General features: G+C 43.4%; 2 protein-coding genes across 13 annotated transcripts in view; one reads left to right on the plus strand and one right to left on the minus strand.

Annotated features, from left to right (window-relative positions):
• Positions 1 to 4,424, minus strand: part of LOC147187191 (uncharacterized) — a 29,954-nt gene extending 25,530 nt beyond the window's left edge. For all 9 annotated transcript variants that reach the window (XR_015099037.1, XR_015099042.1, XR_015099036.1 and 6 more), the window contains exon 1: positions 4,158 to 4,424. Coding sequence is in view for 1 of the 9 variants with exons in the window: in XM_086102289.1 (XP_085958415.1) it covers positions 4,158 to 4,290 (133 nt within the window). In the remaining 8 variants the exon portion in view is untranslated. The remainder of the gene's footprint in view (positions 1 to 4,157) is intronic.
• Positions 4,425 to 7,134: 2,710 nt separating this feature from the next.
• The window catches only part of rbm33a (RNA binding motif protein 33a), a 30,562-nt gene continuing 18,505 nt past the window's right edge, over positions 7,135 to 19,191 (plus strand). Inside the window, exons 1-10 of one of the 4 annotated variants that reach the window (XM_086101346.1) lie at positions 7,135 to 7,331; positions 8,739 to 8,817; positions 9,177 to 9,225; positions 9,315 to 9,385; positions 9,688 to 9,913; positions 13,274 to 13,399; positions 13,584 to 13,752; positions 13,824 to 14,014; positions 14,849 to 15,209; positions 16,276 to 16,337. In XM_086101346.1, coding sequence (XP_085957472.1) covers positions 7,313 to 7,331; positions 8,739 to 8,817; positions 9,177 to 9,225; positions 9,315 to 9,385; positions 9,688 to 9,913; positions 13,274 to 13,399; positions 13,584 to 13,752; positions 13,824 to 14,014; positions 14,849 to 15,209; positions 16,276 to 16,337 — 1,353 coding nt within the window. In that variant the 5' untranslated portion in view covers positions 7,135 to 7,312. The remainder of the gene's footprint in view (positions 7,332 to 8,738; positions 8,818 to 9,176; positions 9,226 to 9,314; positions 9,386 to 9,687; positions 9,914 to 13,273; positions 13,400 to 13,583; positions 13,753 to 13,823; positions 14,015 to 14,848; positions 15,210 to 16,275; positions 16,338 to 19,191) is intronic. The other 3 variants (XM_086101347.1, XM_086101349.1, XM_086101348.1) reach the window with 3 other exon arrangements.

A 19,191-nucleotide genomic window follows, 5' to 3' on the forward strand; every position in this document is an offset into this window, starting at 1 on the left:
ATATTGTGACTTTTCTCCCCCACCCCCAAAATTAAAATAAAATTCACTATTTTCCTCGGTATCCAAGACAATAATGTCAGATTCTTCCAGTCACATCAGGCCGAGGATTAAATAAGCAGCTCAATGGTGGGAAACAGTCACCAAATTCGGGAGGTTCGGCCTTGCCGGAGGTCTGCGCTTCACTGAGCGCCCTTCACGTTTGTTTGCTTGTGACCAGGATACCACGAAAAATATTTGACTGCAATGTGGGCTAAAGGAACAATGAAAGAATTTCTTCCAAAAGATGTCATATTCGTGGCAAAATACTAATATGACCATGCGATGTTTTATTCCTAGTTCTGTTTATTTCTAGATATTTACGAAACGGTCCGAGTACTCAACGTATTTTTTCGATACATCACAAAGTTAAGGGGTTTTCGGGTCCTTGAGCACATTGTCTTAGGAGTGATGATTGTCAAAGATAAAATGCTGCAAATTATTTCCATAAGCATCATGAGTGCGCAGTGGCCGGTACGCAATTTGTCAAATATTTTATCTTCGAGTCTGTTGTGTTTCGTTACCGTTGGGTTAGCTTGGTATTAACCACGTTAAGTATAAAGTTGGCACACCCTCTTGACATAAAAAAAAAAGGTCAAAAGAAAAAAGTGATTAAATTGAATTTTTCAAAGTCTATTTCCTTGAGGAAATAGAAAATGTGCTTTTAGCCTTTTGTAAAGTTCTTTTTTTTCTTGTTTTGTTTCGATGACTGTTTCAAAACACAATCTCACGAAGCTAGCTCCATCGGTACGTTTCACAGAGGGAACGTATGAATGATAACTTTTCAAAGTCGCATAGCATGTTAAAATATTTATGACACCGGACTGTCAATATTATTTTGCACCCATAATGTTTGGCACACTATGGCAAATTTTTCAGAACGCTTGACTGGAACATTCAAAATGGGGCAGCTGAAAATGAAAAAATAACACAACTCAATGAACCTAAAATGGCCACGCCTTTCTCCCCTTCCCATAATTCCAATTCCACTCATTTTTGACCACCAACTTTTTCAAGCGTTGCCGCTCCAAAACTAATAGTTGAGCGGTCAAGAGCTATTAAAAGAAGACGACGACAAGTATGTGTGCTCAGCAGGTGATAATGAAGAGATCTTGTCCCCGGCCGCTCGCCGATACGGCAAACGGTAAATACATCACCGGGCCAAAGTAACTTGTCATGTCAGACGGACGCTTCGAGCGTATTTCCGTCAAGTGACGAGTACATGACAAGCTTGTTTGATTCAAACAGAAAAAATGCTGAATCGGACTTTTTTTTTTTTTTTTTTTTTAAATGTGTCTACTTGAAACAACAACAAAAAAAAGTCAACTTTTCATCACTAAATCATTTTAAACCCTGGACCCAATGAAGATCAAATTCCAAAACAGTAGTAACAAAACGGATAAAATGTCATTCTAATGAATACTTTAAAAGCAACTTCCTGCAGCGTTTCGTTCAGTGATCTTAGACCAAAAGATCACATTCCTTTTGTCGGCCACCTGCTGTGACTTCCACATCCACAACATACATTGCCACTGGATAAATACGGTACGTTGTCAAGAACAAAGCAGACAAACTCTCATGCAAGTTTGAATTCAGACTTCCCGAAGAAATTGTCAAACGTGTTCCTCGTCGATTTTATATCCCTCCCAAAGTTTGTTGAAAAAATATCTCGTAATCGAAATGGTATCCGTGTTATTTAATGCCTTCCGCCTAAAATTCCCACTTTTTGTAAAATAAATAAATAAAATAAAAAGGGCACGTCCAATTCCTACCTTCAATTAGCAAAGTGGGGTGAATTTTCCTTTCATAATTATATTTCTTAAAATAAAATGGAATTGAACAGATCATTCGAAATGATCTTCGGCGGCAGAAATGTCAGAGTTATTTTCTTTTTCAAATGTGATTCGACGTGTCGAACTAGCTCGATTATTTTTTGCGACAACGCAGGAGCTAGGCAGACGGTACGAGTGGAAAACGTTCATATCACTCGTATCCGGCGTTCTCGATCGAGCGACGTGAACAGAAATCCAAGTTGAAAGTGTAGCGAATGAGACAAAATGGCTACTGACGTGACGTGACCGTGGCGCCGTGTTTTCACTTGTCACGTGGACTCCATATGGGTCACGGAGGTTGCGGGGTGGGGGTAATAACAACGCAGAGGCTGCCATCTTGGCCCCCTAAAAAGCTAGCGCTGAGGAGGGAGGAGGAGAGGCTTCGCAGACTGCAGTGACGGAGCACAAATGTCTAGACGGGCCTGAGGCGGCAGACGATCAGTGGGGTTGGACACATTACACTCTTGGATCTCGTCGTGAGCTAAATATTGGATGTTGTTGCCGTTCACAAGCAGGGAAATGTTAAATTGATGACTCCTACGCGAGACAAGAATCATTTGAATCTTCATTTTGCCCACCAGACGGGAATTGCGCATAAAAGTGGCGAAAGGCTAAAAGCTGTGTTAAAGGATATTGATAAATAGCGAACACGCTGGCGTTGTGGGTTAGTTAGCTACTTTAGCTAGCTAGTGTGTTAGCACTCAATCTTCGACTTAACAAAACACGTGAGGAAGTTTCAACATTGGATGGACAGATCCTAAAAGAATTGTTGAAAAAGTATGGCGTGGAAAAATATCAGATTTATATGTGATGTGACAAGCATAGATAAGTATGTCATGCCAAGACATACAGTCTAAAAAGTCCACACCGCTCTTCAAATGGCGGATTTTATTTTTTATTTTTATTTTTAAATACAAAGGTCAACAGCAAAATTTAATCAGATAGGATACACCGTCAGTATATTTTTGACGCCGACTTCAAATATTGTTTTCTTAGCACTTCAGGTTTTTGACATATTTTCGCATTTTGTTTTCAGGGTGTAAATTATAACAATGATGTTTCAGAAAAAAACCCCACCCGTTTTTAAAGCTAACTCTTAAATCATAAATATGACTACAGATATTAGTATATTACATTTTGTATTATTATAATGAAAACCTGTTGTGCCACAGGAAAAAAAAAAAGATTCAGAATCACCGCAAAAAAAAAAAAAATCTTTGATAAAAGCTGACATGGGTCTCTGATTTGAAGAGAAAAAAAAACGCTCCAAATTTGTTGACCAGTGTCATTTAATCACCATATTTATGTGGTTCTGTAGTAGCTGTAAAACTCACTCTTTACCTTTTTAGGAGAGGAACTTCACACCTGAGATAACGTGGTTGCACATGTGCGCACGTCCTATCATAATTGGGATGTGACTGTCCAGAATGAACCAATCACATTCAAACTCGTGTACAACAGGAGCGTGTACACCTGTCGCTCTTCAAATCGCCCCTGTCAAAAACCAAAATAGGTTTACTTTTAAAATGGGCTTTCAATTACTTTTGTTTGTTGTTTTTTTGCTTTCTGGCAGAAGTCTGACAGTTTTCTGCAAATACCTACTCCTACTTGAAACTGTCCATAATTCCCTCCACTTAATGTAGGGCCCCGAATGTAAGGCCCCGATTTCAGCTGAATAAAAAGCTTTATTTATGATGTTCTTTTGGGGATGAGCTTTGTCTGCGCCAAATGGACTGTTTTGGAGTAGACTATAGGGGGTTGGGGGCGCTTTAGGGACACCTTGTTACTACTTACAAAGAGACTCAATTGGCACGTGGCTGACTAACTTGTGCATATGAAAAGAAATGTACTGTCTCCTCTCTTTTAAAAAAAAATGATGGCGTATCACCCAATCTTTTTCTGTGTCTGCTGCTCTCTCCATGAACCCTGAACGCAGCACGCAGACACCCCTGAGCATAAAAACAGGTGACAGGACAAAAGACATTCAAATCGAAACGTTCGGCGACGACTCGGTGACACGTAGCGCGTTTTCATTGCGACGGGGTATACATTTGCCTTATGTGGGGGAGAACAACAGAAGTTTGTGAGTAGCTTGAAGTGCACTTGCACAGACAGCTAAACGTGCGTGGATGCACCTTAGCGACAAACGTCTGCTCATTCAAAACTACCGCATCGGGTTCATGTAAGGTCGTGGGTTTGTTTAAACTCGATTCAAGCCACGTCTGAAGGAATATTTGGTCAAATGTAGCATTTTAGCGGCGCCGTGTAGGTGTGTGTTGGCCAACTCACCTGTCTGCGCATTCGGCAAAATCTGCTGACGCACCAAAACTTTCACATCGATTCCCCCCTCCCAACCCCCACCACTACCAAAAATCCAATTCCCATAACGACGGTACGCTGGCGGTGAAATAATGTCCCACATTCGGCCAGGTGTCCTCTGTGAAAGGAGTCGAACAAGTAAAAGGGAAAAGGCTGAAAAAAAAGTCCGTCTCCTATTTTGTCAATTTCAGACACACTCCAGACAGTCTCGGAGCGGCTACGTGCATGTTCCCTTCCGCGCGTGCACGTCGAATGGCGCGGGAAGCCGAGACGGTCTTTGATTGAAAATGAGTCTGACCAATGGTGACGTGAGGCGCAGAGCTTCGTCCAATCGTGGAGCCCGATGTTAACATTTTCCGCCCACTCAGACTATGACGATGAGCTTGAATAAAACAAGCAAGAGATGTGGGTCACAGACTGGTGCAAATTCTCTCCAGGGAAGAAGGATGAGCTAAACACGGCACCATATTCAGTTTGAAAATATTAGACATAGAAAAAAATCCCCCCCCCCGCCAAAAAAAAGCGTTTTTCAATGACACAATACTATAACAATACTATACAAGAATATTCAGTAAGGAGATATTAGCCATTGCAAATTTTAGTACTTTATATCGTAAGAATTTTAGATATTTATTTTACTTGAAGGGGTTACTCGTTCAAACAATCATTTAACTATATTTTAAAATATTCCTTATTGTACAAAAAATACAATTTATGCAACATTTATTTTGCAAATCTTTAAAAAAGCGATTCAGTTGTAAGGATATGTTTCATTCATTAGTATTTTTCATGATTTTAAAAAATATTCCTGATACGATTTGTATATTGAAATAATAATAAACAAACGTTTTCAAATTATTACATGTGTATGCATACTCTATAGACTTACTGAATGTAATTTGTGTATATATATATATATATATATATATATATATATATATATATATATATACATAAAGAAAAATATAAAAATTTGGGCACACATTCCATGGTCGGTTAACAACTGATTGTATTTAATGCTGTTTCCCCCCATCTTCACAGGTCATTAATATGCAGTCTTTCCCAATCTGCTCGGCTGATCCCCTCCCTCATCTATCTTTGCAGATATTGACCTGGTTGGTGGCACAAAATAGCTCCTTCCTCACAGTGGGAACCCATAATGAGGCAATACAATGAGTTTCACTTCACTGCTCACCTCTCGTTGGTTGTCTCTCGTCGTCTTTGTTGACCTTTTTTCAGCCCAGGAGGAATTTCGAGGGGGGTTGGAATTCCACTGAAGTGGACAGCTAACGAATCGTCTGATGGAAATGATGAATGACAGCGAATAAGGATGAATATGTGCCATTTCGAATTTCTGTGACTTGAATGATCTGAAATATTATTTGATATCAACATTTGCATATATTCATGACCGCTTTCTACTGTACTGTCAATCTTGAACAAAAATGTTGAATTAATGATTTAAGAAACACAGGACTTGATCCATCCATCGATACATTTTCTATATTTCCTGTCCTTCTACTGTGATACCTGTACTGTGATTGCACAAGTGTGCACACCGTTTTGTAACTGACAATAGGACTGTGTTCAGAATTAAATAGCCACAAAGACTAAAGGTTTTGTCCTAACACTGACTGGTAGTTGGAATTGTTTGTAATTCGCAGAACATTGAGTAGGGTCCCAGTTCGAGTTGAAGCCCCAAATCACAATGCTGTACGAGCTGTGTTTTGTTTGTACCCAGCATATGGTTTGGAAATATGGTGAAAAAATTTCATGGAGCATAATTTCAAAGACAAATTCCTATATGGGGTGGGACAAACAACGCTAATGGGAATTTGCCATAATATGTACTTAATATGTATCCGAAAAATTCCTGCTTCTTCAATGTCATTTACCATTTCCCCCCCCCCCCTCATCTTTTCATCAATTTTAAAGCAATGTTCAGCTCTTGGTAATATCATTGTTGTGCTGTATTTTCTCCACTCGGTGGTGACTGTTGTTACTGTGTATCGTGGTGTAGTTCATAACTTCACCCTTGTTTTGCTGTTGTACTCTCTTGATTGTTACCTTGTGTCCAAAGCCTGTTGATGTTGTGGAAGCTCTTACAGGGGTTGTGCTGTAAGATATGACTGAATAAAATGTCAGCAATAGCCTATAGAAGCGTTTAACTTTATTGACAGGTACTTTGAAAGGTGGCGACTCTTTTTAACACGAATTTTGATGTCAAGTCAAGTCAAGTCAACAGTATTTATACAGCACTTTCAAACAGCCATCGCTGCATACAAAGTGCTGTACATGGAGCAATTTAACATGCACAATAAACAGTAAGACAAATCGGTAATAAAGGCGGTAGAAAGCACCAAACAGTAAAACCAAGAACAAATCTAAGTCATGCTGAGTCGAACGCCAAAGAATACGAGTGAGTTTTGAGGAGGGTTTTGAAGATGGGCAGCGAGGAGGCTTGCCGAATGTTCAGTGGGAGGTCATTCCAGAAGGAGGGACCAGCAACAGATAAGGCTCGATCCCCTCTGAGCCTCAGTTTAGTTCTTGGTACTTCTAATAAAAAGTCTGGTCCACAGACCTGAGGCGCCGGGCAGGTGTGTAGGGGCGGATGAGCTCAGAGAGGTAAGATGTGACTGGGTCATTCTGAACACAATCATATCCCAAGTTATATGAGAGCAATAACTACATTATCTTGGTTGAATATTTATATTTTCCCCGTTGAAAAGATTTTATTGAATGTAGTTTGAGAGGTTTGTCGTAATTATGGTGGGAAACTATTTTGAAAAGATTTCTTTGCCTTCTGTCATCACCTCGTTTCATCACTGTCATCACTTTTGTGTTGTGTTTTCTCCACCTCGCCGAACGGGGTCGCTGTTGTTTCCTAACACGCAATGACTCGCCAGGAACCGAAGCACAAAGCGCTGCCATGTTGGTGCTTCGCTAGTTAGCAACTTAGCACAGCTGCAAGGGGACCGAGCAGCCGCGCTTGTTTATTCTGTCTTTGCGCCACTCATTCAAATCCTGGATTTCGCCTCATCGAAATGTCGAATTTATAAACATATTTCCAAATGTTAGCCCCAGTTGTGTAGTCACATTCCTCAAACGGAAAGCGCTCTTGTACAATGTCGGCCAATGACGAGGGTAAGCGGCTCTTTTCTTCCTTTCGGGTGCTATGCTAACTTAGTCGATTGGCTAATGTTAGCCGTGAGCTGTTTTTTAAAATGTATTTTATCGGCTACATACATGAGCAGACATTGATTTTTGCTCGATAAAACCCGGATCGCGCAAATGGACAGGCTGTATTTTTTTGACTCGGCTACAGGATGAGATGTAGCTTTCGGCAAGCGAACGTCGGTTTCTCATTTAGCATCGCGTTACGCGACCAGCCAAATTCGGCCGCAATAAAATTATGTCGTGTCAGCGTTTTATAGGCAACAACTCCTCCGGCGTTGGTGTTTCATTAAACACACCGTGGCCTCTTAACTCGCTCCGGATCATAACAAACAGGGACTCAATTTGCACAGACTGCTGTGGGACGTCAACAACTGTGTGTGTGTGTGTGTGTGTGTGTGTGTGTGTGTGTGTGTGTGTGCGCGCGCGCGCGTGTGCGTGCGCATGCATGGTTGTAATCTTGTATTTTTAAAGTTGTTCGTTGCGATGGTGGCACAGTATGATCTAAAATCCAAAGTTGCACGATACAAATGAAATACCTGAGTACGAGTCAAGGTAGAGTTCTAAACCTTGGAGAGTTCCTGTATTTAAAAAAAAACAACAACAACCTAATTACAGTTTTTTGCTTTGGGATCCAGGGACATCTTGGTGCCCATTGACTGAAGTGAGTTGAGGAGCTTTAGGTACTCCCTCGTGTCTTTTACATGCAATTACTGCATATTATAGTCTAATAGCAGGGACTCACTGTTTAAGCGAGCTAAATGCTCAATTGAGAGAGAAACTTTGAATGGGGAATCTTCAGACACATTTGGTTAAAAAAAGAAGAACCTTCCGTCTTCTGGTAACGCAACAAGATGTCAGGTAAAGCTAAAATGAACTTCTGAACTTTGTTTGCTGTATTAAGAGGCACTCTAAATGTCGGAGGTCATGGAAACTGATGATAATTTGGTCCAATTGGTTGATTTTGGGTTGCCCGGTGGTCGATTGGTTAGCACGTTGGCCTCACAGTGCAGAGACCTTCCTGTGTGGAGTTTGCATGATCTCCCTGTGCCTGCGTGGGTTTTCTCCGGGTACCCCGGTTTCCTCCCACATTCCAAAAACATGCGTGGGAGGTTACTGGAAAACACTAAATTGTCTCTAGGTGTGAGTGTGTGCCCTGCAAATGGCTAGCAACCAGTTCAGGGTGTGCCCCGCCTCCTGCCCGATGACCGCTTGGATAGGCTCCAGCACGTCCCGCGACCCTTGCGAGGATAAGCGGATCCGAAAATGGATGGATGGATGGATGGATGGATGGTTGATTTTGTGTGAATTCTCACGACTGTGATGTCATGATTCCCGAGAGAGCGTGGATAATAGTTTTTTTTTGTGTGTGTGTAGGTTGTTTCTTTGACGAATATGACAAGCCTGGAACGGAGCGTTCACGAAGGAGGAGGGGTGAAGATAATGATTTAGAGAGGTAAGTTTAATAAAACAAAAAAATAATCATCATATATTACAAGAGATTCTTGGTTCACGATGGCACCAACTTGCGACGTTTCAGCGTGACAAACAATGAATGAATTTAGTATGCTCAGTTACCACTGTTTTTCAGATTAGATTAGATCGTCTAGAATAGTTTGGATAGTTAGGACTTACCTCCTGCGTTCGCAAAGGTTAGTGATCGACGCCGACGCGTTCTGACATGCACACAAACATCAGATTATATCGCCGCTCTGGAAATGTAACTCAAGGTCTCCCTGTACTGTGGGTTCTGAGAAGGGGGGGGGGGGGATGTACGTTCTGCCTCCAATGCATTTGTATTTTCTCCTTTAAAAGCGACTTGGAGGACGATTTGTTTGAAGAATTTTCACCGTTGGGTAAGAAGGTAAGCCCTCACGAAAATAACGTCACGGACGATGATGACACACTCAACACTTTCTTACCGCAGTTTTTTTCTTTCTCCGCCCCACCAAGAATCTTTCTGAAGATGACGAAGAGTTGAACGACGCGCTTCTTCAGAGTGACGATGAGGAGGCACACGAGAGGTTCAGCACTATTTTATTACTTTAAATGTCACAATGTAGCACTTGTACTGTATACAGTTTAAACCCTCCCAAAAAGGTTGGATCACTGTACTGTGCTGAAAAAAATATCTCAATTATGATATGCTTTAATTCGAATGTCATCACATTATCGTCCTATACGAAAAAAGTCCCCTATGATTTTGTATGTTTTGCTCAAAGAAATGAAAATAAATTCAATGTGAGCAGACCTTTTAATCTAAATTTTTTTATATGATGCCACAATGCCGAATACATGCATGAAAACTATTATTTATATGTTACAGCTTTAGCCTGCAAGGGATCACGCAGGACTTCCCAGACGACACTTTCAACCCGGGCGCCAACTACTACGAGGGTGTGGACACGGAGCCGGATTACCCGCAGAACCAGGCTGACGAGTTATATGCCGAGAACTACACTCGGGATGACGTACCCGAAGAACAAGTGGATTACACCACAGACGAAGTGCTGGACATCCAAATCAATGAGTCCATCGATGGAGAATTTCAAGTGAGTGGAGAGAATGCGTCCCATCTAAATTATTCAGCAGGTCTGTCATCTGCGCAAACATGGAATTTTTCAATATCGGACCGGAAAGAAGTGACGTAGGGGCAGCATGGCTCAGTGTCAGAGTGGTTTCGAACCCGGAGGTTGGTGATTTGATCCCCGGCCATTGCAAGCATGTCAAAGTGTCCTTGAGCAAGATACTGAACACCCCCCCGCAAGTTGCTCCTGATGCTGCGCCATCAGTAGGTGAAGGAGATAACAGTGTGAAGCGCTTTGCGTACGTGAGGTAGAAAAGCGCGATGCAAGTGACAGCCCATTTACCATTTTATGTCATTTCTTCCCCCAATATTGGGCTGACAATTATCGGTCCGATAAATATCGTACAGCCCTAATATTTTGGGAACGTGGGATGAAGCTTTGAGAACAGCCAAAGAAGAGCTCTCATACAGAGATTTTAACCCCGGACCATCTATACCAGGGGTCCCCAAACCCCGAGTCGCACAGAAAGAATAAATAACTTGCATACAACAACTTACTTTTTATTTGTTTTAGAATCTGAAAGTGTTTTACTTTGAAAAATGATTCAAAGTAAAACAAGCTTTTTTGATTCTTTGATTTTTTTGAACAAGATTCTTTGTTACATCCGTCTACAGCACTGGTGTCAAAGTCAAGCCTCGGGGGCAAGATCTGGCCCGCCATATCATTTCATGTGGCCCGCGAAAGCAAGTCAAACATGTCAAGTTCGATGATGCTTGGTAAAGTCTGAACCAAAATTTCAAATTGTCATATGTAATCCACAATAACAGTCATTATTTTTGACTTCTGATTTTCAAACTAGTTATCCATCAATTTGTTGTGCGCTGTGGATGTAATATGTGGAGGTGATTAAACGTTGATATGGATTCCCCAAATTCATTACGGCCCACCAAGGGAAACCGCAACTAAAATGTGGCCCGCGACAAAAATGAGTTTGACACCCCTGGTCTACAGTATGTCACTCTTGACACAGGTCAGGGCGCGCTTCTTGGTCACGTGATAGGTGACTGCTAAAATGAAACCCAGGAGCTAGCAAAATGATTACAAAAACAAATGTCTTTGGGAAGGGGAAAAGCGCAGCCAGGAGACAGAAGAGGAGCCTGCGACCTTCAAGAATAAGAAGGCTACATTTAATAGACAGTATCAGGAGTCCTACTTAAAATACGGATTCATCTCATGGGGGAACTCCAACACACCAAGCCCATTCTGTATGATATGTCGTATTTTTCATACCCTTTTTTTATTTGCGGTGTATCTCATTTTGAAGGCATGTTTCAACATTGCCATAGCGACCAGAGAGCGTTGCGGCTAGATAGGACGTTCCTCGTGTCATGATTCGTGTTTATTATTATGTTTAGAAAATATCAGTTTTCATGCAGGTCATATCATATTATTTTGTTGTATTTATCCGCCACACCTGAAAGGCTGCTCTACACCATCAATCCATTTTCTGTCACGGTTATCCTCATTTGGCGTCTTACATTTGTATAGTGTGATGTCATGTCGCTGTCCTCTTTAACATTTAATCGAGGACTTTTAATTCCCGCTCCGGTGTGAGCACCCAAAGAGATATCGCTTCCCTTTGGGTGATTGAGAATTACAAATCTGTTCAGGTAAAAGGAGATGTAGGTCTAGGTCTGCATTATCCCCCCCCAACTATCTCTTCCCGCCACGAGTTAATTTCTCCATCACGCTGACAACGTTTACGCTGACGGCTTGTTTGGCGGGAGGCCGATTCGCCGACCAAGTGCCATTGTGACCTTGGTATCTCTTGACGAGTAAGGAAAGGCTTTGTGCTGCCAGTCGCCGAGGTTAATGTGGGTGGGCGGGTGTTTGATGGGGGGCTTTTATCCGGATCTGATAACGCGTCATGCAGGTGAAAAGATTATTGACCTTCCAGAGGACACCCCTATACACGTCCCTGGTGATTGATGGTGAGCTTCTCTTTATTTGCTCCCTTCCCCGCTAAGAGGATGAAAGATAAGCGGCGATCCGTGCTCAAACGTCCGCCACGGTCCGTTTAACCAACATGCCATGCTGTTTGGCACTTTACAGAGGTGGATGAAAACTATTGGGACACTTGGCCTTTCAAACGGAGATGAAGTGAAAATGGCGGTAGAGTTTTGGAGGGGCCAACTGTGTCCCACTTACTGGAGCTACATGGAAACGAGATCGCCATTCAGTGTTTACGTTATCTGCCAGCATCAACGCCGATTGAAATTATGTCATACCTCCACTGTCACTGAGCTTCCTGCCCTTGACATTTCTCGACAGCGCCATTCATTGTGCACTTTTCAGTTAGTTTCAAGGATTTAGCCCCTGTGTTATCTCTGGGGGCATCTTTGTCCCTCAATCTCATTTTAGCTAGTGTTTTTCTTTACTCTATGAAATTGTGCTGCTGTTTGGGAAGCTAATGAAGCAAGTCGCCATCTTATGCGTGCGTGCGACCTTATCTTGCTTGCTTTTTTTTTTTTTTTTTTTTGAGGGCCTGTTTGAGCAGACACGATTTTAATTACAAGCAAGTCCTGCACCATTTGAATGGTGTTCATTGTGGCGCCCTTTTCAACGTGGGTTTGGAATGCTGAGGACACCTCGCGACACATTTTTAAGTGCTCACAAATCATTTGTCATCTCGTGTTCGCGCGGCATCAAATTAGCCTCTTTTACACAGAGATGCTTCTAAATTGTTGCACGGGTTAATAGCACCTCCTGTCATGTAGTGGAAGAACATTTCATTTTTCTGCCGTTGTTGTTGGCGTCTATAGATGATCAAAGATGCATTTGCCATTAAAAAAAGCTATTTTCAGATCTTTTTTTCAGTTTTATTTATTTTCCTGAAAATGAAGTAAAAAAATCATAACTTCATCGTTGGATGTTTCTTTAATATTGTTCCATGTTGAACAGGATCCTCCTTTAGTTTCTCTTTATTATATATAGACTGCTCTGAGGTGTTTTATTTTTTTATTTTTTACATTTTTATAAAAAAATTTAATCTCCCTCCCTTGGAAGCTTTGGCCATATTTCTCTGTATCATGTCCATCATTTACATCTCATTGACTTTCAAATGCTGTCAGGAATAGTAATGAAGCCATGCTCCCACTGTTATGCTAATTTGCTATCGGAAGAGGGGTAGGGTGGGGTTTTACACGGTGCCCCCCCCCCCTATCGAAAATCCTCTGTACAACATTTGTTTGCCTCTCTGCAATTAGCTGCATCCTTTTTTTTTTTTTTTTTACGTGGACCAATGGAGAACAGAGACCTTTCCATTGCCACAGATTCACATCCGGCAAGAGGCAACAGTCACCATTTCAACACCTTTGTCTACAGGACAACGAATATCAAACCTATGAGGAGGGAGGAGGATTCGAGCAGGAAGTGGCCCCTGAGGAGGAGAATTTGGGGGATGAACAGGAGGAAGCGGCAGAAGTCTCTCAGGTCTTTGAAAAGCAAACGGTACACTATATCAGAACACTACCATTAGCCTCGAAGTGATTATATGCCTCAATGAGAAGTTGTTGAATGTAGCAGCCAAGGCCTATCTGTTGATTGAAGAAAATGTGAAACCACATTGATTCCGTTGAACCAAAAAAAAATCATAAATGAGGCAGCACACGTGTGGTATTTATTTGCTCCCTAGGTTGAAAATGAAGTCCTCCCTGAAGAATTAGCAAAGGAGGAATCTGATGACGACGAGGAAGAAGATGGAGACTCTGGTCGTATCCGCTTCAAGTCAGAGAGAAAGGATGCCGTTGTCGTGCGCTTGGCTGACGCGGGCAACAAGCGAAGGAACATCCCGGAAACACTCGGTAGGAAAAGTGTGCTTTTAATATTCCCTCAAATGTCACTAAAGGTTAATCAAAGGGTTTTATTTCTTCAGAACTGTCAGAGAAGGCCAAAAAGGATCTCGAACTTGAGCAACAAGAACGGCAGAAACGGCAAAATCGGTACGGGGGCCGAGGAGGAAGAGGAGGAGGCTACGCTGGGTTTGGACTGGCCAACATGAGAGGGGGCCACCGAGGGAGAATGAATGACCACAGCTTCCACCTGAGGGGCAACATGGGATTGCGGGTAAAACGAAACTAACCCCCTCTTGAACTTTATTCATGTTGGCATACCCTGTTGTGAAGCGGACGAGTTCAGGTGAACAGTGGCTCAGTTTCGTGAGACAAGACCACCAGTTCAAAACGGGTCAATTTAAAGAGCAATCTAAAATGGGGCAAAAGGGTAATTAGGAATCATTTGTATTGGGGGGGGGGGGGGGCGGTGGTCCAGTGGTTAGCGCGTCAACCTCACAGTGCAGAGGTCATGGGTTCAATCCCGGCTCCGGCCTTCCTGTGTGGAGTTTGCATGTTCTCCCCGGGCCTGTGTGGGTTTTCTCCGGGTACTCCGGTTTCCTCCCACATTCAAAAAACATGCACGGCAGCTCTGATTGAACACTCTAAACTTGTCCCTAGTCGTGAGTGTGAGCGTGGATGGCCCTGCGATTGGCTGGCAACCGGTTCAGGGTGTCCCCCGCCTACTGCCCGAAGTCAGCTGGGATAGGCTCCAGCAACCCCCCCCCCCCCCACCCCCCTGCGACCCTCGTGAAGATAAGCGGATCGGAATAATGGATGGATGGATGTATTTTGGGGGCGGGGCAAAGCTTGCCACAGCCATGTTATTAAGACCCGTGAAAAATCGCATAACGCCTCCTTTAAGGGTGGTATCATGACACCTGTGGTCGCAGAGCCATACATTCACTGCTACGCAACGTTACGACCACTTGCACAATATGAAGAAATATGAATCGGATCAAATATTCCTCCTGGACAAGTACTGCTTTGCTATGAATGTGTTTCAGAATAATAACAGATTTTGGTATTGTTCTTTCCTTCCGCATCTCTCTCTCTCTCTGAACATCAGCAGTCCTCTCGAATGCCTCTCCTTCATCTTCCCCATCAACAGCCGCAGCAGCACCACCACCACCACCAGCTTTTGTCCCGGCCGCGGGGACCCCACCCCTTCCCAGAGCACGGCCGGCCGCACGGACAGCAGCCCCTGCAGCCCCTCATCACGCCGCACATCACTCACCGCTCGCCGACGCGGCAGCCCCAGATGGAGCCGCCGCCGCGACTGATGGGCTCCCCGCCGGCCGCTTTCGGCCATCCCCACAACCAACAGCAGCATCACCACCACCACCACCACCACAATCAGCAGCCCCCACAACCAAAAAACATCCACATTAATCCCCATTTCAGAGGTTCGGGACCATCCTCTGTGCCAGGTTGGTGTCTCAAAGTGTAAAACTGGATGACATGTTTATACAGGAGTCAGAGAGTGCTGTAAAGATGATCCATGACTACATTTACACTGCTGGAGCACGAGCAAACCAATTCCTCCTTATTATATCGAGTTGCCTCAGGCGCTCTGCAATATTTTGCATTGTAAATGGACCCCACTGGATCAGCATTTTTTTTTTCCCTCACCCCAACCAATTTGAAACCTTGGGGTAGGTTTTCCCCTCCTCGCTGTCCGGACAAGGTACCTGGATTAGAATGTCATTTTGTCACTGGGATGAATGACAAGTGAATACATTTCACTCCCTGCGACGGGTTTATCTGGCCTGTCTGTCCCAGCCCATTTAACTCACAACTAAGCGTGTTTGTGTATTTTATTTTATTTTTTGCTCTGGCGATAAGGAAGTTGCTGATTCAGCTCTTTGCCTATCTCATGAATTCCTTAAATTGATTGCGCTAATTTGATCTGCGGTTATTTGTATTTTTTAATTTTTTAAAATTTATTTGTTTTAAATGGCACTCCAAGGACAGTATTGATTGTTCGTAACCCAAATGAACGTTTGCCTTTTTTAATGTCTTTCCTATCCTTAGAAACACCAGATTTTAATGTAGCCTACCACTGCTCCTTAGAACGTATTGTCACGGCACCACAATCGGTCAAGAATAGAACGTCACAAAAGCAAACTCGGGTGTGCCGCGATCCATCGTTACCTGAGCCCTAAGCAACTGGGATGTCATTTTCAATTGACGGCAAGTGGCAAAATGGCGGCCCCCGGAGTTGGATAAAAATGAGTGTCTTTTTTTGCGTCATTCGTATTCCACAAATGCAATCGGAAAGATCTGTTTAGACTACTGGGGGTGCGTACGTATTGTTGTAAGATCGTTTTTGACTTGACTTCCCTTTTCATGCGTGCAATGTAATTGTGCCATTTTTGAAATTCCTTGTAATGATCTCCCTCCTCCTCCTCTGCCGACCGCCCCTCATTTTCATGTTCCCCTCCCCCATCCTTCTCTCTGTTGTGCACCCCACACCACACTTCCCTTTCATTGCAGTGCCCTTGATGCCTCCTGCTCCGAGCCAGCCTCGGCCTGCTGTGGGCCCTCAAAGGTTCCCTGTAAGTAGCAGCTGCTCCTCGCCCTCCCTTTTCGCAGCACTTTGGACGCCCCCCCCCCCCCCCCCCCCCACCACCAACGCTACACACCAGCAACTGTTCTTGTGCAAAAGTAACATTACAGCAATTAGAGTGGTCCAAGCACTCCTCAAGCCAATTTGTCGACACCTATCCAAGCCGCACTACTGGAAAGGCACGATAGCAGCTTGAAACGAGCGGAGGTTGTCGTTGCCGTGACGACTGAGTTAGCGGCCCGTCATGGATGGGCCCGGGCTCAGACGGGCTACGTCAAGGCATAATGGAAGTCAGGTTCCATCGGTAGTTCAAAATTCCCTTTCCAGACACGTCCCAAAGGCACGGAGAGTGGTATTTGAGTTAATGAAACATGGTGGTATTTTCACGGGGCTCAAGGGGAGGTGGGTGGGCTTCTCGCCCTTTTGTAGCATGTATTTATTCGGAGGTGGAATTTCACATCCGATATCTCGAGTCTTGCTGTTCGAAAGGGGGGCTTTATTTGATTCTCAAAGGATCTGACCAGAAATGCCTTTAAAGTCATTACTCTTAGGCGAGAGAACAGCTCGCCCACTTTTGCGACTGATCCCTTGGTATCAAGTGGCAGTGGCCGTGACATCCTTCCAGAAAGTGCCTTTTTATACCCATCCATACAGTGGTGACATCCGGTTTTCCACGCAGGCCAACACTTATTATGCATGTTTTTATTTTCCTCATGTCCAACCCGCCTGTAATCGTTCTTTTGCATTTCAGCTGCGGTATTGATAGCACAACAGCGGGGGGGCTGTTTATTTCTTTCGTCCCTCTAAATCTGCCGATGGTACCTAAGCAAGGGTTTGGAAGCCGATGCAGAAAATCGGTTTGATGAAGAGCACAGTGTCAATTCTCCGGCCGCCAATCGAATTTTGCCAGCGGTTGCCACGGACACCATTTGAAATGCACCGGTCTTATCAACCGGGGAACATCCCATTTACCAGTGGACGTGTGATTGGTTGTGATTATCATACATTATCATCCTATCAGACCCAATTGCGAGGGGCAAGGGTGGGGGGTTCGGGCTCTCGAGTTATTGAACGGAATTTTCATTAGCGTGCTTTTGAAATTCCTGCTGGATAATTATGGGCAGACAAATTAGACATTTGGCTCCTCTCGAACACCACCATACGCTGTATATAAATGATAAACATCACTACAGGCATGAATTTATAACAACAATCACGCAGGAAGTGTGCTTCTTGACTATCAATTAAAAAAAAAAAAGCTTGCAGTGTTCGACAATCACAGTTTTCGGCCCGGACCGTAAAAATGAAAGCCACCCATTTGGATGATTACTCCGAAACTATCTCTTATGTGGGAGATTTTTTTCAAAAATGTCTTTTGTGTATTGAAACAAAGGACATTTCTTCCCAACCATGCTTTCGTCTGACTTGCGTTGCGGGATTGTGGTGATTTACAAAGCCGAAAACTTTCCACGGGATATTAACACATTCACTCCTGAAGACGTTTTTAAACGTCTTTTCAGACTTGGTCCAAAATTGGCTGGTACTGAATGAGTTAATGGAACTGCTTAAAAGGACCCCCCACCCCAAAAAAAAAACTGTCAATTAGTGTCAATTAATAAATGAAGATAACGTTTTCTAATATCAATATATTCCACAAATTTACATAAACTCCCCTGAGGAAGTTTTTCGTTCACTTGCTGGAAATGTTCATCCCCTTGTATTAGTTTTGACAGCTGAATGTGGTTAATTGACAGCCTGTATGGGAGCAGCACAATAAAACAGACACGACACGGTTCCTTAAACTAAATCCATGTTCACCGTTAGCGTTCTTTGGGATTTTGACCTCTCATTATGATTAGTCTTGGTTATCCCTTCGCTGGCGAGAGCTCAACATCACTCACGTATTGAACAGCCCCATAGCCAGTTTATAGAGGATTAGAACTGAGAGGATGAGCGACGCTATTATATGGACGCCCGAGTCCTCATTGTGAAGATCTGCCTGTCTTGACCTTTTCAAACACTTGGACGGCATTCTCGGAGTGTCCCCCCCACCGCCACCCCTCTTGTCTTAAAAGCCCCTGTGATGAACTTTCCGTTCAAGCAAGTTCTGGGGACTCACGGCTCTCCTTCCAGCCTTCGAACGTCCTCCCCAAACACGGCCACGCGGCGGACGAATGAAGATGGATTTAAGCCCCCCCGATAGCATCTTAAGTCATTCCAAATGAGCTCAGAGGAGACAAGCATCCCCGTTTGTGCGAGTGCCATGTGTTGAATAGCAGGTTAATTTTTCAACGGAGATGAATGTTTGAAAAAGAACAATGGAGACGGTTATGAGAGGTAATTGAATTCCAATGAGGGGATTAGATGCTTGTTATCAGCTTTTTCCTTGGAAGATAGACGGGGAAAAGTATGCAACGGGCAGAAAGCTGCAATGCTTGAAACAATGATGAAGGCACTTATCCCCCCCTTTGAAATCCTCCTGCCTTGTTAGCATCGACTTTAAAACGCTTTATCAAGGCCCAAGCAGCATTAATGCCGGTTGTACTGATTGGCACCCATGTTCAATTACGAAGGACCGCCTACCCCAAAACTCCTCGCACTTTCTTTGACCCCGGGTGCATTTATTTACTGCACAGGGGAGGATATTAATCAAACAAACTGAAATAATCCTTGTATATTACGATGTTTGCAGGAAATAATAATGAGCAAAAAAATACTGTTTGGGACAAATGCCGAGAAACGGAGGTGCTTCAAAAAGGTCGTCAGAAAGTGAATTGTTTGCAATCGCCGCAGCGTTAAAACTGCAGGAAGTTGGTTCACAATTCGTTGTGTATATATTTGCT

Source organism: Hippocampus guttulatus, chromosome 21 (assembly GCF_054856545.1).
Source record: "Hippocampus guttulatus isolate MCC_2025c chromosome 21, RoL_Hgut_1.0, whole genome shotgun sequence".
In the NCBI taxonomy this organism is placed as follows: Eukaryota; Metazoa; Chordata; class Actinopteri; order Syngnathiformes; family Syngnathidae; genus Hippocampus; species Hippocampus guttulatus.